General features: G+C 41.1%; 1 protein-coding gene across 2 annotated transcripts in view; it reads right to left on the reverse strand.

Moving 5' to 3' along the window:
• The window catches only part of itga2.2 (integrin, alpha 2 (CD49B, alpha 2 subunit of VLA-2 receptor), tandem duplicate 2), a 180,755-nt gene that overhangs the window by 58,162 nt on the left and 99,030 nt on the right, over positions 1-23,563 (reverse strand). For both annotated transcript variants that reach the window (XM_059648563.1, XM_059648562.1), the window contains exons 10-16: positions 21,137-21,216; positions 18,637-18,775; positions 15,613-15,758; positions 13,136-13,279; positions 12,001-12,207; positions 8,787-8,917; positions 1,284-1,447 (exon numbers count right to left, since the gene is read on the reverse strand). In XM_059648563.1, the coding sequence (XP_059504546.1) occupies positions 1,284-1,447; positions 8,787-8,917; positions 12,001-12,207; positions 13,136-13,279; positions 15,613-15,758; positions 18,637-18,775; positions 21,137-21,216 (1,011 nt within the window). The remainder of the gene's footprint in view (positions 1-1,283; positions 1,448-8,786; positions 8,918-12,000; positions 12,208-13,135; positions 13,280-15,612; positions 15,759-18,636; positions 18,776-21,136; positions 21,217-23,563) is intronic.

The raw sequence follows: 23,563 nt of genomic DNA on the forward strand, positions 1-23,563 counted from the left end.
AGATCTTCCAAAATGCATCACCTCGCATTTGCCCGGATTGAACTCCATCTGCCATTTATCTGCTCAACTCTCCAGTCTATCTATATTCTGCTGTAATCTCTGACAGTCCCCTTCACTATCTGCTACTCCAACAATCTTAGTGTCATCTACAAACTTGCTAATTAGACCATCTATAACTTCCTCTAGATAATTTATGTATATCACAAACAACAGTGGTTCTAACACTAATCCCTGTGGAACACCCCTGGTCACAGTTCTTCATTTTGAGAAAGTCCAACCCACTACAACTCTCTATCTCCTGTTGCCCAGCCAGTTCTCTATCCATCTAGCTAGTACACCCTGGACACCATGTGGCTTCACCTTCTCCATCAGCCTGCCATGGGGAATCTTATCAAATGCCTTATTGATGCCCATGTATGACATCTACAGCACTTCCATTATCTATCAACTTTGTCACTTCCTCAAAGAATTCTATCAAGTTGGAAAGACACCATAGAACTATTCCCAGAAGGCATAATTTTGGAGTAAGGAATCAACCATTTAAGAAAGCGATAATTTCTACTTTTAGAGTTTTGTGAATTTGTGGAATTCTTTACCACAGAGAGCTGTAGAGGCTGCTTTATTAAGTATAATTAAGGCTGCAATAGATTTTTAATCAGTAAGGGAATGAAGAGTTAAGGCAATAGGGAACAAAAGTGAAGTTGAGGACTTCCAGATCATTAAATGATATCATTAAATGGCATAGTCGACTTAATTGGCTCAATGGCTTGCTTCTGCTCCCATGTCTTTTAGTTTTTGGAGTCACTTTTAAGCACAGGCCCAGGATAAGGTGAGTCTGAAGAACCTATAATTGGACTGTGTGACATCTGAGCCTTTCAAGTAACCAAATGAAATTACTGTTTTGGAGCTTAGTATGATGTCTCCCAAAAGAGCAATTCTGAGTTGTTAATCGTACATCCATATTGATTGTCAATTCTTGCTAAACTAGGAACTGTAAATGAGCAATAATAACATAAAATCAAGAGATAAAATAAATCCTAAGAATCCAACGGGATTGTCCCAGGCTTCAATCTTATCTCACATAGTTAACAAGTCGAAACCTATGAAAAATCATTGGATAGTAAGTCTGAGTTATGAAAAGACTCTGGGGTGATACAAATAGAACTTCAGGATTATTTTATTTCTTGCCGTCAATATAAATATGGTAATATAAAATAACTGATAATGCCACAGTATATGACAGTTTATTTAATAAAAGAAGAACAACATTTAATGATTCTTACTGATTGATGACACAGAGTTTTCCGGTTTGACTGTTGCTTGGAAACATATTTTGACTTTGCCACAAGTTAGCCAGTTTTCATTGATTTGACAAGTTTTGTTTAAAATGGACAATTTGTTTGGCTCAAATATCACTGTAAACTTTACATTTGCAATGTTTCGTGACCTGAAAAAGAAGTAAAAACTCTGTTATGCAAAATAAAAACCAAAAATAAAACTGCGGATGTTGTAAATCAGGAACAAAAACAGAAGTTGCTGGAAAAGCTCAGCACATCTGGCAGCATTTGTGAAGAAAAAGATCAGAGCTAACACTTTGGGTCTGGTGACCCTTCCTCAGAACTCCTGAGGTTCTGAGGAAGAGAAACAGGACCTGAAATGTTAACTGGCATTTTCTTCACAGATGCTGCCAGGCCTGCTGAGCTTTTCCAGCAACTTCTGTTTTTGAAAACTCACTCATTGTGTTTGTCAATACTTAATTGGCAATACAGCATCAATTAAATTACAAAATGCAGACTGGGTGACCACTGACATTCTGTCCAAAAAAAATGACCCCAGTTGTTCCATTTGTCTGCACAATACCATGTTCCTTGGCCAACATTTCCATCACAGGCCTGCTGCAGTGTTCCAGCAAACCTCAGTACAAGCTCGAAGAACAGCATCTCATTTTCTGCTCGAGGACCCAGAAACCTCTGGGACTCAACATCATGTCCTATTTTAATTAATTTGTGGGATGAGAATGTCACTGAGTAAGCCAGCATCGCTAATTGCCCAGACGCCTAAGAGTCAATCACATTGCTCTGGGTCACATGTAGGCCAGACCAAGTAATAATGGCAGTTTTCCTGAAAGACATTAAAGGAACAGATTGGCTTTTCCTGACAAGTGACAATGGCTTCATGGCCATCCTGATGTGGACGTGCTGGACTGAACATTGAACACGGAATAGTACAGTGTAAGAATGGGCCTTTCAGCCAACGACATTGTGCCAAATATGACAGCAAATGACATGAACCCCTTCCTCCTGCCCTTGGTCCATATCCTTCCATTCCTTGCATATTAATGTGCATATGTAAAAGCTCCTCAAATTCCCTAATCGTATCTACCTCTGCCACCATCCCTGGCAGTGTGTTCCAGACTCCTACCGCCCTGTGTAAAAAACCTGACCTTCACATCTCCTTTGAACTTCCTTCCTCTCATTTTAAGTAAATGCCCCCTAGTATTGGACATTTCAACTCTGGGAAAAAGATTCTGACCATCAACCCTAACTATACATCTCATAATTTTATTATCTTCTCCTAAGCCTCCCCTCGGCCTTCGCTGCTCAATAGCAAACAGCGAATTTTTCTCACCTCTGCTTATACTCATAACCTCTTATCCAAGCAGTAGCTGGTGAAAATCTGCACATTCTCCAAACCCTTTATATCCTTCCTGTAATGTAGCAACCAGAATTGAATGCAATACACCAGGTCTGGCCTAAACAAAGTCTTATAAAACTGCAACATGACATCCCAACTCTTGTACTTAGTTTCCCACCCAATAAAAGCAAGTATGCTATATTCCTTCTTTATCATCCTGTCTACTTGCCCGCTCACTTTCAGGGAGCTATGGACTTGAACCCCAAGATCTTTCTGTACATTGATACACTTCATAATCCTTCCATTAACAGTATACATTTCCTTAATATTTGATCATCGAAAGTGCAGCATCTCACACTTATCTGGATTAAACTCCATCCGTCATTTCTCCACCCATACGTGCAATTGACCTATGTCCCGCTTTGACAACCTTCTACACTATCCACAACTCCACCGATTTTTGTATCATCTGCAAACTTTCTAACCCACCCATCTACACTTTCATCTCAATCATTTATAAATATCACAAACAGTAAAGGCCCCACTATGAATCCCTGTGGAACACCAATAGTCACAGACCTCTAGCCAGAAAAACACCCTTCCACTATTACCCCCTATCCTCTATATGCAAGTCAATTCTGAACCCAAGCAGCCAAATCACTATGGATCCCATGCATCTTAATCTTCTGAATGGGCCTACCATGAGGGACTTTATTGAAAGTTTTACTAAAATCTATGTAAATAACATTCACTGCTCTACTGTCATTTATCACCTCCATCACCACCTTGAAAATTTCAATTAAGTTGGTAAGACATGACCTGCCCTGCACAAAGCCATTCTGTCTGTCCCTAATTAAGCCATGCTTTTTCAAATGTACATAAATCCTATCCCTAAGAATGCTATCCAATCACTTCCCAACTACCAATGTGAGACTCAACGGTCAATAGTTTCCTGGATGATCCCTATTTCCTTTCTTGAACAGAGGAACGACATTAGCTAATCACCAGTCCTCTAGGACCTCTCTGGTGGCTAGCGAGGATACAAAGAATCTTGGTCAAGGCCCCATCAATCTCCTCTCTTGCCTCTCTCCATAACCTGGGGTAGACATTGCAGGGTCCTCTGGGCTTATCCACCTTAATGCTCTTCAAGGGGTCCAACACTACTTCTTTCTTGATTGCAAAATGTCCTAGGATACTAGCATGCTCCACACAAATCCTCCATATCCTTCTCCTGGATGAATACTGATGCAAAGTACTCATTTAGGATCTCGCCCACAACTTCTGATTCCAAGCACATATTTCCTCCTTTATGCTTGAGTGGTCCTATCCTCTCCCAAGTTATCTTATGGTTTTTAATGTATCTATGGAATGCCTTAGGATTCTCCTTAACCCTAATTATCAAGGTCATTTTATGGACTGCGGTGGACAAAGTCAGAAGTCACATGACACAAGATTATAGTTCTAAAGATTTATTTGAGATCAAAGCTTTTGGAACGCTGCTCCTTCAACAAGCGATGTGATTTCAAATAAACCTGTTGGACTATAATTTGATTTTGTGTGACTTCTGATTGATGGTCATCAATAGAGCCTTAACTCTAGATTTTTTTAATTGAATTCAAATTCCACCAGATGCTGTGGCAGGATCCGAACCCAGTTCCTTGGGATAATATCTGAGTCTCTAGAATAACAGTCCAGTGATAATATTGCTTGGCCATTGCTTCCCCTAACTTTAATAAATTCTCTAGCTTTCGATGTTGATTCCATCCTTCCATGTGTTTACTCATTCCACACCTGGTCCTGTTAAGACATGGTTAGAGACACAAACACACACACACACACACACACACATACACACACACACACACACAGAAAAAAAATGCAGTTGCTACAATCCAAGGTAGACAAACAGGTGGCTGGGAGAACACAACTTGCCAGGCAGCATCGGGAGGGAAGGAGCAGCCAAAGTTTCAGGGTATTAAGTGATACCCAAAACATTGACCTCTCCTTTCCTCCGGATGCTGCCTGGCCTGCTATGTTCTTCCAGCCTCCTGTTTGTCTACCTTGTTAAGACATGGGTTGCTATAATTAGTCACCCTTTCTCATGTACTCCTGGACCCATTATCACATTTAGTACAGTTCATTAATTTTCTTCTGCTCTTAGCTCTTATTATCATTTATTCAGTTTGTCCTGGACAGCTACCCATAAAATTCTGTTTACCTACCCCTTTCATATCTCTCTCTCTGGGTTCCATTTCAACCTACATTTTCCCAGCTGCTGACAGCTCTGATAAAGAGACACTGGACTCTAGGTGTTAACTTTTCTTTCTTCTTACAGATGCTTGTTCAGATCTCCAGCCATCCACTGTTCTTTGTTTTATTATATTAAATAACTCAGAGCAAGCACAATTGCAGAATGTGGATAATCTTAGCATGGGTTTTTCTCAGAATCTGAATTTACACCAAAATATTAAATCAAACATCTAGGATAATCATAAAAAGCAACAACAGTTTATGATGACAAAACAAAAATATGATTTTGTCCCTTATCTGTGTGCAAATGTATTTTTTGATCTTGGACAGCATTGATAAAGCCAGAGTTCCTGTTCATTTCAAGTTATTCTTTATTCCCCTGGAAAAACTGAAGTCCTTGTAATACTGTTGTGACCATAATGGTACTATGTGAGAAACTTTAGGACATTGATTCATTAATTGTGAAGGAATAATTCCTTACATCCATGGCGTAGAGGTATGTGACGTGATGGGAAATAGGTAATCGTTTCCCATGACTTTGTCCCTCTCTGTACATCTCTGGATGCAGGACAATGACGTGTTAGTTCAGTCGCCTTAGCCAGTTGAGGCAGTGCACCCAGTAAACCTAATTTTGCCTTCACAAGGACCGTGTGATGATTGCTTCCATCAACACTATAGCAGATAGATATGCCCAGGACAGTTTGGTTGATGAGAAGGAGATCAAGTACACAAGTTCCTTGTGTTGGTTCTTCCTATTTTCTGTTGGTTTGCTCCAGCAGTTATGTCCTTCAGGACCTGGCCAGCTTAATCGCCAGTACTACTGACATACACAACTACTACATATACTGACATATCTTTGGTCACTGATATTTGTGTCCACTGGCTAGATTATATAATGCACCACACCCATGCATACCTTGCATCTTTCTCCAGGTGATGTTTAACAGTAAGGGTTTTGCTGAAGTTTGCTGGAGCAGAGAGTAAACAGGTAGCAGTGGTAAATGATAATGTGACAGCTGTTTCCCTGACCTGGTTTAAATCTAGTTCCACATGAACTTAACCACTGTGAACCTAAATGTCTCGGACAAATCCTGTAACTGTTACTGGTCGCACTTGGGATGTTTACCAGTCAGGATGGGATGTTGAAATCTGTAATGCTTTAAATGGGCGGGTATGGTTAATGGATCCATGAGAGTATTTCTGCAGCTTGGAACTGTATCAAAGCCAGAGGAAAAGGAGATTTGTCTGGAGTTGTGATGTTTTTTAAGTGTTGTATTATAACCAGTCATCAAGCCCCTTAGATTTATGAACCTTATCTCTGCAGGGTTGAATGGTCTGAAATTTCTTCGCAAGGTCACAGAGATGAACCATTGCTCAGGGGTTTACAATCCTCCTCCACCCCCCCCCCCCCCCCCCCCCCACCCACCGCAGCCTTTCCAGCAGTGTGAAAGGTGGTACAGGAAAACTTCTAGAGGCCTTGGCAGGTCAGTTCTCTGATGAAAGCTGTCACTGTGGCATTTTACCAGCTGCAAATACACACACACAGAAGATAGAAAGAACTGCAGATGCTGGAGTCAGAATCAATAGGGTGTGGAGCCGAAGAAACACAGGAGGCCAGGCAGCATCAGAGGGGCAGGAGAGTCGATGTTTCAGGTCCAGATCCTTCATTAGGACTGAGGATGCGTAAGGGAGCTGGGAAATAAATAGAGGGAAGAGGTGTGGGGGCTGGGGAAGGTAGCTGATATGGCGATAGGTGGATACAAGTAGGGGTAGTGGGGATTGGTTGGTGGGAAGGGTGGAGTGGATAAGTGGGGAAGAAGATGGGCAGGGTTGTGTCTGGTCAAGGAGGTGGAGATGAGAGGGAGGGTTGGACATCCGATGAGGCTGGGGTGGGGGGTTTTTGAAAGAGGTGGATTCTATATTCAGGCCATCAGGCTGTCGGCTCCCAAGGTGGAATATAACATGTTTCTCCTCCAGTTTGTATGTGGCATCACTGTGGCACTGGAGGACGCCCAGGGTGGACATGTCACCCAGGGAATGGGAAAGTCCATTAAAGTGGTTAGTAACTGGAAGGTGTTGTTGATTATAATGTACAGAGCACAGATGCTCCACAGATCTGTCACTGAGTCGATGTTTTGTCTCACCAATGTAGAGGAGGCCGCATCGGGAGCAATGGATACAGCAGTGATAATGGGAACTGCAGATGCTGGAGAATCCAAGATAACAAATTGTGAAGCTGGATGAACACAGCAGGCCAAGCAGCATCTCATGAGCACAGAAGCTGACGTTTTGGGCCTAGACCCTTCAGCTGACATTTAGGGCCTAGACGGGCCTGTCAGATACTGCGGACCAGGTTGGAGGATGTACAGGTAAACTCCTGTCAGATATGGAAAGTTCGTCTTGGGTCTCAGATGGAGGTAAGGGGGAGTTGGAGAGGCAGGTGTAGAACTTCCAGCAGTTGCAGGGAAAAGTGCCAGGTGTGGTGGTGTTGCTGGATGGTGTGGAGCAGATGAAGGAGTCGTGGAGTGAGCATTCCCTACAAAAGGCAGAGAGAGGTCGAGAGGGAAATATCTCTGGTAGTGTGGTCAGATTGTAATTGGCAGAAGTGGCAGAGGATGATGTGCTGGATACGGAGGTTGGTGGGGTGATATGTGAGGACCAGGGGAATTCTGTCTTTATTTTGTTGGGGGGAGGGGGTTTGAAGGGAGAGGTGCGGAAAATGCAAGAGATGTGGTTAAGGTCATTTTCAATCAACGGAGGTGAGTATGTTGCACCCTTGAAGTAGGAGGAGATTTGGGATGCTAGTAGAATAACTAAATTAGAAAAAAGGAAGGAATTTTTTTTATCAACCTACTATCCGAGTAGTCATATGATATGATGATTGTAGGGTTGTGGAATAATCACAGAAATCAATCTTTATCAAATAGTAAGTATTGGACTTAGGTATCTGTTGAGGAAAACTCAGTGACGGTGAGCTTGAGGGGTCACAGGTCCAAGGTCGCTATTTTCCTCCCAAACGTAGACACATTAACTTATCCTGCATGGTGTCATATTACTGGCTATCTTGGTTTTTCAGAGGATTGTCTGTCATTTGAATTTGAATCAGTCAGTATCAAACACTTGAACTACTGGGAAGTTGATCTGTACAGTGACCACTAGCACATTGATCCCTGCTTGCTGCCATAAAGTGAGTTGATGAAAATTCTTCAAGTCATGTTTTTCTGGAAGTCCTGTTGAAATTACTGGCAGGGCATTTCTTTTACATCATTCATTTGGTTTCCTAACAGACCTTTACCAGTCAGACCAGAGTTGAAGCCAGATGTTTTTGGAGTAAAATTAGAAAACACTTCTTTAATGAAAGAATGTTACAATTTGCAACATTTCAAAATGAAACAACAAATGTAAACAATTGTTCTGTGCATTGATAGATTTTGTTATCCAAATATATTAATGGGTATAGAGTAATCAGTTAGGTCATGGATCAAAAAGATCTCATTAAATGGTGGAACAGGGTCACACAGCTTCTATTCCTGTGTTCCTACCTTCCAATGGTCAATCGATTGCTACATATTGGGAGAGGAGGCCTATGGCATAAGGCTGCAAGTGCAGTGTGGAGAGAAGGAGGTTAGAGAGGAAATTTTGTGAGAGTTCAAAGTTAGACTCTTCAAATGTAAATTGAGGAGTGGAAATTGTGAAGGAGAATGTTGGAGGAGACCAGTAAAGAGAAAACATGCACAATTTACATACTTGCTCCTCTTAAATCAATTCATTTTAGTTAAGTGAATACCACTGCTCCAGGGCTTGCAAACATCAGACACCACACTCTACGACCACAATTACTCATGGAATATGCTTCTACAAGTAACATATCAGAAATTGAAAAGAGTCATCAGGTTGCCTACCAGAGTTGCACAACATTTCCAATGGATCCAATTGACAAGTCTGTGATGGTATCACCATTCAAGTCCTTCTGCCCATCAATAGAGAATCCAAAATATTTCAATTGGGGGCTGATCTTTGAGGCTTGTATTTTCTAGAACCCAGATCACAATATGTTTAGAATGTTTATTCTAAGACAGAACAGCAAGCTGGAAATAATGGATGCAACTTCATAGAATCATAGAAAGTTTATGGCACTGACAAAGGTCACTAGGCCCCTCTGAACAATAAGCCACCTCGTCAAATCCTACTTTCATTCATTTTCTCCATGGCTTTGCAGCTTGTAGCACTTGAAATCCATATCCAGAAAGCTTTTAAATGAATTCTGTGTTTTTACCTCTATTATCCTTTTTGCAGTGAGTTATAGACCCCAGCTCACCCCCACGGGATGAAAAAGGTTTTCCTCATCTCCCCTCTTCTTTTTCTGCCAATCATTTTAATTCAATTCCCCTCCCAACCTAAACCCCAGTCGCTGATGTATCTGCTAAGGCAAATAGGCCCTTCTTATCCATTCTATCCAAGCACCCCACAATCTTGCATATCTTAATCAAATCTCTCCTAAACACCCTCTGTTCCAAGGTATGGAACTCAAACCCATTAATCTTTCTTCATTGTTGCAAATTTTCCTGACCTGGCAACGTCCTTGTAGAACTCCTTTGTACCCTCTCTGGAACACTTCCATTTCTTCTGTCATGACATGACCAGAACTGCATATAGCGCTGAAGATGTAAGATAACTCATGATTTATACAGATCAGAGTAACCTCCCTTCTCTTATATTCTGCATTTGATTAATAAAGGCAAGGATTCCTTTTGCTTTCTTTTCTAACTTACTGACCCAACCATCTACCTTCAGGGAACTGTGGACATTGACTCCAAGGTCTCTGAGTTGCTTCACAGCTCATCACATTTTAACATTAACTGTATATTACTTTTCCTTGTTTTACCTCCCCACATGTATCACTTCGCACTTTTCTAGGTGAATTCCATATACCAATCTTCAGCAAATCTGAATTCCATTGATGTCTTCCTGTTGTCTCCAGCTATCCTCCTCATGATCAAGCATGTGGCCAGTTTTTGTGTCATCTGTGAGCTATCCATGTACTGTGCCACTCTAACCTAGAGATGAGTATATCTTCCTCACACGTTTAGAGACTTTTTTTTATCACCTCTAACATAAACACATACTTGTACAATTTGAGAGAAAAAAATAGAAGTCATGAAATGCAGCCAGATATTTCCCAATACAGATGAATATGTCAAAATGGAATAAACTTTGATGTAAGAGAACATATGATTACATGGTCTTTCATGACATCAGGATCACCTGAAAGAAATTACGGCAAATCATCATTTTAAAATTGTAATCATGGTTGCAATGTAAGAGTTATGACAGTCAATTTGTGCACACCTAAGTCCCACATGCAGCAATAGAATTATGACAAGTTAACCTGCTTTTGAATTTGTTGCAAGGTAATTATTACCAGAACACCTTTCCTTCAAAATAGTGTCATGGGAGGGCAGGCATAGGGGGCCTTGGTTTAACGCCTCAGACAAAATATTGGCGCCACTAACATTGTAGCGGTACTGAAGGAGTGCTACAATGTGTCAGATTAGAATTCTGTGCTCAAGTTCATGGAGTGTAACATGGAATCCAAAACTTTCACATCAGAGGTGAGAATACTACTAACTAAATCTGGATTATCAACAGGTTAAACAATTTTCTTACCTTATCCCTGTCAGGGTATGGTGATAACCCCTGCAACATCCAAAAATTCAATAAAATTCCTTCAGGAACACAGCCAAACTTCTTGCAAAGTTAACAGTAAGTCAAAAGCTCCTCACTTGTAAGTTGGATGTGTGGCCTTTTAAGTAACATAGAAGGAAGGGGAAAGGGCAGTTGGGTGTAAAAATGGGAGCACTAACTGAATCCATGTGATTCAAATTGATAGGATGCATAGTGAATCAACCTAAGATGCTGTTTGACCTTATGATCTGCTCATTTTGTCATGTCCTTACAGGAATGGCCGAGGGGCCGAGGAGTGGCAGATTGAGTTTAATTTAGATAAATTTGAGGTGCTGCATTTTGGAAAGGCAAAGCAGGGCAGGACATATACATTTAAAGGGAAGGTCTTGGGGAGAATTGCTGAACAAAGAGACCTTGGAGTACATGGTTCATAGTTCCTTGAAAGTGGAGTTGCAGGTAGATGGGGTGATGGTATGTTTGCCTTTATTGGTCAGTGCATTGAGTATAGGAGTTGGGAGATCATGTTGTGGCTGTACAGGACATTGATTAGGTCACTTTTGGAATATTGCGTGCTATAGGAAGGATGTTGTGAAACTTGAAAGGTTCAGAAAAGACTTACAGGGGCGTTTCTGGGATTAGAGAGTTTGAACTACAGGGGGAGGCTGAATAGTCTGGGCTATTTTTCGTGGAGCGTCTGAGTTGAGGGGTGACCTTATACATGTTAATAAAATCATGAGGGGCATTGATAGGGCGAATAGCCAAGGTCTTTTCCCAGGGATGGGAGAGTGCAAAACTAGAGGGCGTAGGTTTATTGTGAGAAGGGCAAGATTTAAAAAGGAGCTGAGGGGCACTTTTTTCATGCAAAGGGTGGTGCGTGCTGCCAGAGGAAGTGATGGAGGCTGCTACAATTATGACATTTAAAAGGCATCTGGATGGGCATATGAGATAATGAAGTGTGAAGCTGGATGAACACAGCAGGCCAAGCAGCATCTCAGGAGCACAATGAACCCTCTCCCCATTCCCCTCTCTGATGAAGGGTCTAGGCCCGAAACGTCAGCTTTTGTGCTCCTGAGATGTTGCTTGGCCTGCTGTGTTCATCCAGCTTCACACTTTGTTATCATGGGTTCTCCAGCATCTGCAGTTCCGATTATCATTGGAGGGGTATATGAATAGGACGGGCATAGAGGGCAATGTGCCAAAAGCTGGCAAATGGGATTGGACTAATTTAGGATATCTGGGCATCATGGATGATTTGGACTGAAGGCTCTGTTTCCATGTCATACAGCTCTATGTGTCTATGATTCTAAATGGTGCATGGCATGAGCCTGCAATGTTCAATCCCTCCAGCTTCTGTAGCATTGGCTCCTGACTGTAATAGAGCCAAATTCTGGTGCCAAGATCTCAGTTTAAATCAGAAGTATCAGCTCTTACTTGTGTATGTTTTGATAGGATTGATGTTTGGTGTCCGTTGTAAATGTATACAACTCCATGTTGTTCATCTTCTACAGGAGCTCCAACTGCAACATCATTGTAGCCATCCAGATTGATGTCAGCAATAGCAGCAATAGCAGCTCCAAATCGAGTGTTCTTACCATCAACTGGTCCTTCTAAGGTGCCTTTCTTTTCCAGGCTACCCTGCTGTATGATACACTTATTATGTTAGAATGCATGGATGTTGACCCATTGCACGAATAAATAATGCATGGTTCAAAGATAATGTTATTTGTATAATATTAGTGCAGCATATCTGCCATTTCATTGCTTCAGCAAAAACAAACATTCCTAGATTACTGATTTCACTACATTATAAATGTTGTAGTATTCACTTTAATATTTCAGTTTGAATCAATGCCATGCATCTGCTAATGTGCAGTAGGCTCTATGTTATGAGCCAACTAGCTAATCTTTGGTAAGGTTAATTCCGCTCAGTGTGATTAAACAGTATATGATCTAACTCATATTATATGGGTGTGAAAGGGTCCATGCTAAGGAATGCCTTAAAAATCACTGTGTATGATGCCACAGGAATTTGTGGTCACAGCGGCTTAGGAATTCAGAAGAGAAAGACCTGACATACTGTTCCTTCTCATGGTCTCTGTATCTATCACAGCAATGCAACTTGTAACTAGTTGCTAACATGCAATAAATGACAATACAACAGGATCTTCTAGTTAGAGCCATAAGTCTTTTTCTTTCCTACATTAGACCAAGCAGGCCGTACAGATCTCTACAAACTTACCACATGGTGAGTTGAGGTCTAATTTTACCTGTACTGACTAAATAAACTTTCTCTTCATTTATCGAGTAATGTTTTGTCACTGTGCTACAGTTAGATACCCTTAGGCTTGCAAGACTAAATGGAATGCTTGTATAAATGTTTAGGAAATATTTATGGTTGCTGTAATTCTAACAGGATTTATTTTTTTATTCAACACAAGTTAATTGAATGATTTTTATTGGCACAAAATGTGTTTTTGTGAAGCAGTTTTGCTCAAGTGGTTAATATTTAATTAGATTCTATAGAAAGTTCAATATTTAATTAGATTCTGTGGAAAAATCTTTTTACCTGATTGACAGAAAATACGTACACTCTTCCTTCCTCATTTTTGTGTTTACCCATAAGCATAGGTGACCCAACCAATAGTACATCAGTCAGTGAATCTCTGTCAACATCAATAGAACACAATACGCTGCCAAAATAGGACCCAAGCTGAAAAAGAAAACAAGTGGTTAGTCATCTTAGATTGCTAAATAGACAGATGTAATTTATATGGATATGTTTGTTTGCACAGCAATGTTAGAATTGCAGTGATGTCCCAATGGCAAGAACTTCTTTTATTAATAATAAATGCTATAATTAAAGATCAGCATTGTATACCCCAACTAAAACAATGCGTGTCTCCACGGCGAGAAATAGCAAAGTCATTTCTCCCCCTAAATAATATACTTTACTTATTAGACCTCTGTTGTGCACTTGCCCCATTTCCTTTTGTCCCCAGTGATACTTAATTTCAAACGAATACAATAATTTATAGTGTAGGTAAAAAGGGGGCTGACTGGTTGGTAAGACAAGTCTAATTGACCAGGGTGTTACAATGGTGAAAAAAAGTTGGCATGATGGCAGATAGAGATGTCCCATGCCCTAGCATCGGCTGATTGAGTCAAACAGTATGGCCCTTTGGTTTTTGTAATAGATAGAGTGCAAAAAGTGCCCAATCAGTCACGTATACAAAGCTCAATAAAAAGTGAAATGTTAGGTGGGATTCATGATTGGGTAACACTTGCTGGCCAATCATGACTGTGCTAATTGCCGTACAAGTGGCCAATTTAAGATAATCAGTCAAGCTTATATTATTACACATTCATAATTGCTTGTGATGACATACATTCACATGAAAGAACCAATTATCAGCAAATAAAAGGAATACATTCAAGCCTTGAATCTTATTTGAATTACCCAGGAGATTGGTAAGCATCCTTAGCTTTCTCCATGGCAATGCCTTGGTAAATCAGTTGACTTGCCAAATGTCACTCTTTTTGCACGTTAAATTATTTGAATTTTGGCATTCCTTTCTTTGGCCTGATGACTGTAAAATATAAAGGTTCGGCAACATGTCTCCTTTTAGCAATTTTATTCTGTTATCACAGAGTTTCCTCTGTTTTTCACCAGTTGTAGCACTGATTGGAAAAGAGCAAAGATTCATGTCAGGTCCATTCACCTATTATTGCTGCTCTGATGCTTTCTGGGGTGTTTGCATATTATTAAGCATGTCCTTGTAACAGCCGCACACTCAGGGAATGTAATATTAGGATGTGAGAGGCAGTGTGTCCTGCCTGCGCTGTAATGCAACATGTTCGGGTGGGGGTGGGGTCGGATAAAGTGAAATCTTCAGTAGAGGGGGACCTACCCTGCTGTATTATATCAAAGCAGAGAACAGCTTTTCCTGACCTATTTTCTTCTGAAACTGATTGTTTGGGCATTCAAATTAATTGAAACCATCCAAAAACAATGGATCCATTGTTGTGTTTCATTTATGTAAATGATTTGGATGAGAATTTAGGAGGCATGGTTGTAAGTTGCTGGTGACACCAAGATTGCTGGCATAGTGGACAAGTTCAAAACTAGAGGGCATCTTTTTAACGTGTGAGAAGAAAGACATAAAAGGGACCTGGCGGACAACTGTTTCATATGTGGGATGAACTGCTAGAGGAAGTAATTGATGCAGGCACTGCTACAGCATTCAAAAGATATTTGGACTGGTACATGAATAGGCAAGGTTTAGATGGATATGGGCTAAATGCAGGCAAATGGGATTAATTTATTTTGTGAAACTTGGTCAGCATGGATGAGTTGGGCCCAAAGGTCACTTTTTGTGCCTAATGACTCTATGAGTCTATAAATTCTCATCCCAATCTTCCCTTGGCACCTATCATAACTGCCCAAAGGGCACTTTGAAGTTATGCCAGCACACAAGAAGTTGCTATTTAATTTTGCCTCCCCAGGACTCTACTTTCATATCAAAACAGAATATGATACAAACATAGGTCATCAGACAGCATCTAATTTTGTTCTTGATTTTTTTGAAGTTCACAGCCAGGCCAAAGAAACGTCATGTGCCTGGACTTTCCTGGTAAAAGGGAAATAGACACATCCTGTCAAACAGTCAAGCACAGTGAAAACTCCTTCCTGATATTCTGCAGCCATGGGAACGACTCTATGTCAAGTCCTGGTTCTTTTTTCACTGTGGATGGTGCTTCAAAGAATGAGCTAAAGTTGTAGTTAGCAAGTAGTTTGCTGTTCAAAAGTTATTATGGTGTCAAAGATTGCAGGCTGAATCAAAGCAATGCTTCCCCAGATAAATCACAGAATGGAAGACTTGGCTTTCTCATTAATTAGCTTAGTTTCTCTTTTCTTTAAAAGAAGTGCAGTCATGTTGTGCTTTCATTGCCATTGTCCGCTAAAATAGAAACAGATGGCTATGCAATTATACAGAAGGCCAATCATGATCTTAAAAGAAAATAAGAGATCAGCATTGTACATGCCTGTTCTCCTTTTGCGGTCTGCTTAATTACCACTTCATCATTTAATCCCACTGTGTAAATGACTATTTGTCCAGTGTGTTGGAAACGTGGTGCTCCAGCAACATAGAGCACAGAGTATTTGGTAACTAGGGATGCCACTGAGTAACCTGGGAAGAAAAATACATGTAATATATCATCAGAGAAAATATTAACTGTTGCGAGAGTATACATAATGAAGTAAACTTAAAATATATATGAAATAAACATACTCCAAATTCTTAAATTGTGCTTTAATTGCTTCATTTATTCATAATTATAAAACATGTGTTATACACATTTGTTTAGTAGGCATGTGAGGAGATCTGAATACTTTTGCCTTATTAGGCTTGTCCCCTTTGACTCTCTGAGGCTTGGTGTTAGTTTGCATGAGGATACCTGAAGCCTGCTTAATCTGCCCTCATTAAAATCCCCTATAATTGTGGATTTGGATTAGTCTTCTCAGGGCCTTGCGCATGGAAGAGGTCATCGATATACAGTTGGTGTAAACTATCTAACAGTCATGCCAAAGGGTATATTGCTAAATAAAAACCTGGAAGAAGAGAGGAACACTGAGCTTCTGTTAGAGAGTCATAGAGTCATAGAAATAGAGCCGTGAAGTTATGCTCCAGCTATACAAGACCCTGGTTCTGCCACATCTGGAGTATTGTGTCCAGTTCTGGTCACTTCATTACAGGAAAGGTGAGGAAGCATTGGAAAAGGTGCAGAGGAGCTTTACCAGGATGTTGCCTGGAATGGAGGGAAGGCCTTACAAGGAAAGGTTGAGAGAGCTAGGGCTTATCTCTTTAGAACAACGAAGGACGAGAGGTGACTTGATAGAAATGATCAGAGGTATGGATAGAGTGGGCAGCCAGAGACTTTTTCCAAGGGTGGAGGTAGCTATTATGAGGGGGCATAGTTTTAAAGTGAGTGGAGGTAGATATTGGGGAGATGTCTTTACTCAGAGTAGTCGGGGCGTGGAATGTATTGCCGGAGAGGGTAGTGGAGTCAGCCTCATTAGGGGCATTTAAGCAGCTATTAGATAGGCATATGGATGATAGCATAAGGTAGGGTGGAGGTTAGATAGACCTTCGGTTTAGGGTAGAGGTTCAGCACAACGTCGTGGGCTGAAGGGCCTGTACTGTGCTGTACTGTTCTATGTTCTATGTTCTAAATGCACAGCAGGGAAACAGATCTTTCAATCCAACTCATCCATGCTGGCCAGATATCCTAAATTAATCTAGTCCCATTTGCCAGCATTTGGCCCATTTCCCTCTAAACCCTTCCTGTTCATATACCCATCCAGATGCCATTTAAATGCTGTAACTGTACCAGCCTCCACCACTTCCTCTGTCAGCTCATTCCACACACGAACTGCCCTCTGTGTGAACATATTGCCCCTTAGCTCCATTTAAATTTTTCCCCTCTGACTTTAAACCTATGCCCTCTAGTTTTGGATTCCCCTACACAGGGAAAAAGACCTTGATTATTCACTCTATCCGGGCCCTTTATGATTTTATAAATTTCTATACGGTCACCCCTCAGCCTCTAATGCTCCAGAGAAAATAGCCTCCAGCCCATTCAACCTCTCCATTTAGCTCAAACGCTCCAACCCTGACAACATCCTTGTAAATCTTTTCTGCACCATTTCAAGTGTAATAATGTCTTTCTTCTTGCAGGGAAACCAGAAATGAACACAGTATTCCAAATATGGCCTAACCAATGTCCTATACAACCACAATATGACCTCCCAACTCCTGTACTGGATGCACTGACCAATAAAGGCGAGTGTTCCAAACATTTTTTTCATTATCCTGTCTATCTGTGACCCTGCTTTCAAGGAACTATGAACCTGCATTCCAAGCTCTCTTTGGCAACACTCCCCAGGACCTTCTCATTAACTCCTGCCCTGATTTGCCTTTCTAAAATGCAGCACTTCACATTTGTCTGAATGCAGTCTCTGATAGGAAAAGAACACTTATCCTCTCAGGCTTTTACTTTTTGTGGGCCATGTAAGTTTAAAGCAGAAATAATTCTCGCAACTTCTGAGCCTTTTCTGGAAACCCAACCCATTGAGCTGGGATTATGTGATTGAGTGGTGAAACATGCAGAAGAATCAATTGTCTTCTGCCTTTCTCATTACTCTGACAATACAACTACTCCAGACACCTACTGGAGAAGTGACCCCAGAAATCATTGGTTGAGGTAAAGGCTGAAATAATGGCTATTTGCTCTGTACTCCTCTTTGCAGCTGGGAAAAAAAAACCATTCCTCAGACAAATCGCCTCAAAATAAAGGGACTGAAGTCAGGAGGAACTTCTTCATCCAAAGGGTTGTGAATTTGTGGAATTCCCTGCCCAGTGAAGTGGTTGAAGCTCCCTCACTGAATGTTTTTAAGGCAAGGCTAGATAAATTTTTGAACAGTAAAGATATTAAGGATTATGGTGAGTGGGCGGGTAAGTGAAGCTGAGTCTCAAAGATCAGCCATGATGTTATTAAATGACGGAGCAGGCTCGAGGGGTCAGATGGCCTACTCCTGCTCCTAGTTCTTATGTTCTTAAATGGAAAAACAATCGCCTCATTTCTTGGAAAGAAGTTAAGATTTAAGTAATGACAGAACTAGACAAGTTGTGAACCAAAGTAGGTCCAGATCAAACCATTGAGAGGTTCTGTGAAAGAAGCTTGGGAATTCTGTTTTTTTTTGCCTATGAGGAATATTTAGATTCAGCTTAACAATGATCCATGAAGATAGGAATCTTGTGTCAACAAATTTGCAAGTGTACACTTGCAGCCCACTGTTATACAGTGCTGCACCTGGATGTTTAATTTCATTTTATTTATAACTGTCAGTGCTTCTGGGGCTGCCATGACTTGATTTGAAATTTTGCTCAATATTTATAATAGAATAAAATTTGCAGATGCCTCCTTACTTGCGCTGGTTTGAATTGATCAGTCAGAATGAATACAGAACTTTGATGTTAAAATGAGTGGGATAAAATTAAAGCTTACCTAGGTACGAACTGTCATTTTTATCTTGCAGAATATCTTGAAAAACTTTCTTTGCAAATATAGTAATCTTGTCAGATGATTTATGGACTGTTGTGCCTGCCCAGTCATAAGCTCCCACAGCTCCCAACATCAGCAAATCCTGAAGAAAAGGTTGTTTGTTTCAATTAAAGTGCAAAACTAAAATTACTCAAAGCTTTAAACACTGGATAATGTAAAGCTGTCCTTATATGTCAAATACTATTTGACTTGAGTAAATATTCAAATTTCTGGCTGGGAAATGATGGCCATATATCTGTGACCCACTCTTCCCGGAGGGTGTGTATTGCGAAAGATGGATTGCGAAAGACACCAACTGTGTCTGCATCTAATCCTGGCAACCACATGTAACTTTGTGCCAACGTCTCCATTTTGGAAACCCCTGGATGACCTTGGGGGAGTTCAGTTAGTATCTGGCAGAGACCTTTGGGGCAATCAGTCTTCCTCCCGATAATAATATGCTGTCCTCCACTGTGACCTGGTCTCTCTGGGTCCAAAAATGTTTCAATTCTGGTTGTGGTGGCCCTTTGGCTTCCCTCATCACCGTCAGCTGTTTCAGTTTTTCTGGGACCAGATATTGCTGCACCCAAAGTCTGATATTGTCATCTGTTACTGGAAGTTACTGGAAGTCTAGAGAATTTAAAATCATTATGGGCTCTTCCAATTGCAGTACCACTGGAGATATATCTGCCAGCAGGAGGTGGCTGAATGAATAGCCTCCTGGACTGCATTCCAACTTGTAATTATAAGTAATTAGTATTACAGTCCACTGCTGAATTTGACCTGAAGTTATGGATGAAACTGCCTTGTCCTCTTTAAGGAGACCTAGCAGCAGTTTGTGGTTTTTTATTAAGACAAATTTACATCTGTAAAGGTGTTGGTGGAACTTCCTCACTCCAAATACGACCATCAAACCTCCCATCCCTATCGGGTTGTATTTACGCTCTGCATTAACTACTCTGGGCATTCCTCCCCATTGGGCCAACTATGAGTTACTACTACCTTGATACCGTACGGGGAGGCATTTCATGTCAGTATCAGATCTCACTTGCGATCAAAGTTTGCAGACACCTTAGACGATTGATAGCTGTTTTTCACTTCTTTTAAAGCAATGGCTAGGCTACACAATCGTTTCCAAGGCTGATCCTTCCTTAAGAGTTGATACAAAGGTGCCAGGATTGAGGCCAGGTTATGTGTTAGCTTTCTGTAATAGTTCACCACTCCAAGGAATGCCCTAAGGTCTGGTACTGACATGGGAGCCGAGGCATTCTTGTTTGCCCACACTTTATCTTCCAACAGATGTAACATGGTCTTGTTGACTCTATAGCCCAAACACGTCACTTGGGTTGCCTGGAATACATATATTTTTCCTTCTAAGGCAGATACCTCCCCTGGGAGAAATTGCTAAGGACTACGTCCAAGTTCTGTAAGTGCTCCTTATTGGCCTTCTTTGCATCATCTGGATAAATAGTGACCCAGGGTAGACCGTGTAAAATGTTCTGCATCATCTGCTGAAGAATTTTACAGGCTGATGATACCCAAATGGCAGTCTTCTGTATTGGTGCTAACCCTTTTGGGTATTAATTTCAGATTATTTCTGGGAATCCTCATCTAACCACAATTGCAAGTACGCCTGGCTTACATCCAGCTTTGCGAAGGACAGCACCCCCTGCCAGCTTTGTATATATATTCTCTTTGTGAGGGATTAAGTACTTAACCAGCTGTGAAAAGCAGTATATTGTTTGTTTAAAATCCTCACAAAGGCAAACCTACCCACCAGGCTTCACAATCGGTGTGACCAGGGTTGCCCCACTCCACAAACTGAACTGGTTTGATGATTCTTTCGCTCTCCAACCTTTTGATTTCTGCCTCTACTTTTCCTTTATTCATTAATGGGATGAGGATGTTGCTGGCTAGGTAGCATTTATGGTCCATCCCTAATTACTCAGAGGGCAGTTCAGCGTCAACCACATTGCTGTGGGTCTGGAGTCACATGTAGGCCAGACCAGGTAAGGACGGCAGTTTCCTTTCCTAAAGGACATTGGTGAACCAGATGGGTTTTTCCCGACAATTGGCAATGGATTCATGGTCAGTTTAGATTCTCAATCCCAGACTTTTTAAATTGAATTCAAATTCCACCATCTGCCATGATAGGATTCGAACTCAGGTCTCTGGATTTACAGTCCAGCGATAATACCACTAGGCCATTGCCTCCCCATAAGGCAAATGGCACTGGGCAGGCCTTGCAGAATCATGCAATTGCTTCCTGGTCAACATGCAAAGTAGCCTTGGCTCCTTTGATAGTTCCTAGACCTTCAAAACATCTGGGTGTTTAATCAGGACTTCATACTTCTAATTTCTAGAACAGCATACTTCCAATTTCACCAAAACTTCCTCTAATTAATTCTTGATTTTGATGGTAGTAACAGAGACTGAAAAACCATCCCAAAAAAAACATGAGTACCTGGCTGGGTACAAAGTGTGCACTGAATCCAACTTGTGCCATTTCCAGTTGGAAGGTGTCTTCATTTTTATTGCTTGTTCCTAGAAGAATGAAATAATGAAAATATGCTTTTACACAACTATAAGTTACCTATATTTATCCTATATTCTGTTATTACTGTCATACTTTTGAGTAATTTTGATCAGCCAACTAGATTTCCTGGCTCTTAGCATCAGACTATTGTCTTGGATCATCCATTCAATACATCTGGGGTAAAATTATACAAATGAATTATAGATCTCCTACAGTGTGGAAGGAGGCCATTTAGCCCATCAAGTTTGCACAAACCCTCCAAAGAGCATTACATCCAGACCTGTTCCCCACCATATCCCATATGCCACATTTTACTAAGGCTAATCTATTTAGCTGAAACAGCCCTGGACACTAGGGGATAACTTAGCATGGCCAATCCACCTAATCTGTATATCTTTGGGCAGTGGGAGGAAAGCCATGCAGACATGAAGAGAATATGCAAACCCCACACAAACAGTCACCTGAGGCTGGAATCAAACCGGGGTCCCTGGTGCTGTGAGGCAGCAGTGCTAACCACTGAGCCACTGTGCTGACCCAAATGGTCCAGCTTCATCTTTTACACTACCGTGCTGATCTCCCTGTCATTGATTTGGGGGATATTTGTTGAGCCTCCACCTCAAGTTGGTTGTTTAATTGTTTAATTTATGACTGAATGTCACAGGACTGTAGATCCGTGTCAATTGCTTCTGTTATTTGGCATACAGCTAGACCTGTATTGTAACTTCACCAATTGATACCTCACTTTTAGGAATGCCTGATAATGCTCCTAGTATTCTCTACCGCACTCTTCATTAAGTAATGGTTGATCTCCTGGCTTGGTGTTAAACTGACAGTTATGCTACAAAGTGTGGTTACAGCTTGTGGTTGAATACAATTCTGCTGATGACCCACAGAGCCTCATGTAGCCCCAAACTAAAAGCTTTGACTTGTTCCATCAGAAGTAGTAATACCGAACCACTCTCGGTGATTGAAGTCCCCTACCCCATGGACATTCTGTGCCCTTGACACCCTTAATGCTTTCTCCAAGTGGTATTTAGCATGGAGAAAAACTGATTCATGTTCCGACGGGCAAGTGATAGTAATAATCAGCAAGAGGTTTCCATGCTCACGTTTCACCGAATGCTTTCATCTAACCTGCAGATCTTTGGACCAAAAGAAACATATTACCCGAACCTATCCTGTCTGTCCTTTTAGATATTCTATAGGTTTCAATGAGATCAGGTCTCTTTCTTTGAAACTCTAGAGAATACAGAGCAGTTACAGGGTCATAGAAAACATAAAGTGATTGGGTTATACAGCATGGAAACAGACCCTAGTCCCACATGCCTGCATTTGGCTCATATCCCTTGAAACATTGTGATCAGAGATAATGGGAGCTGCAGATGCTGGAGAATCCAAGATAACAAAATGTGGAGCTGGATGAACACAGCAGGCCAAGCAGCATCTTAAGAGCTCAAAATCTGACATTTCTGGCCTAGATTCTGATGAAGGATCTAGGCCCGAAATGTCAGCTTTTGTGCTCCTAAGATGCTGCTTGGCCTGCTGTGTTCATCCAGCTCCAAATTTTGTTCCCTTGAAACATTTCCTGTTCATGTATCTATTCAAATGTGTTTAAAATGTTGTAACTGTACCCTCATCTAATTCATTCCATAAAACAATCATCCTCAATGTAAGAAAGTTTCCCCACTCTGTCCTTTATAAAACTTCCTCCTCTCACCTTAAAATATGTTCCCTAGTTTGAACTGCCCCACTCAAGGGAAAAGAACCTTGTTATTCACCTTATCTATGCCCCTCATGATTTTACAAACTCGTATAACATCACCCTGAACCTCTTATGCTCCTGAGAAAAAAACGGTCGCAGTCTTTCCAGCCTATTTTTGAAACCCTCCATTCCCGGCAACATCCTGCTTCTGAACCCTGTCCTTTCCTGCTCCTCAGGTGTTGCCTGGCCTGCTGTGTTCATCCAGCTCCACACCTTGTTATCTCAGACTCCAGCATCGGCAGTTCCTACTACCCCTGTTCTTCTTCTACCTGGTTGGCCAGAACTGAACACAATACTCCAAAAGTCGCCTCACTGATGTGCTGTGCAACTGCAACATAGTCCATGTGTTCTAAAATTTTCCCTACTACTAATGTTAAGGCTGATAGGTCAGTAGTTCCCTGTATTTTTCTCTTGCTTCATTCCTACATAGTGGAGTGACATTTTCAAACTTTTAATCTGCAGGAATCTTTTGAGTGTATAGAATTTTGGAAGATGATTACTAACACATTGATTATCTCTAAGCAGCTCTTTCAACACTGGGATATAGATAATCAATTTAGAGCCCTATAAATTTCCCAATTATAACCTCTTAA

This window comes from Stegostoma tigrinum, chromosome 1 (assembly GCF_030684315.1).
Source record: "Stegostoma tigrinum isolate sSteTig4 chromosome 1, sSteTig4.hap1, whole genome shotgun sequence".
Taxonomy (NCBI): domain Eukaryota; kingdom Metazoa; phylum Chordata; class Chondrichthyes; order Orectolobiformes; family Stegostomatidae; genus Stegostoma; species Stegostoma tigrinum.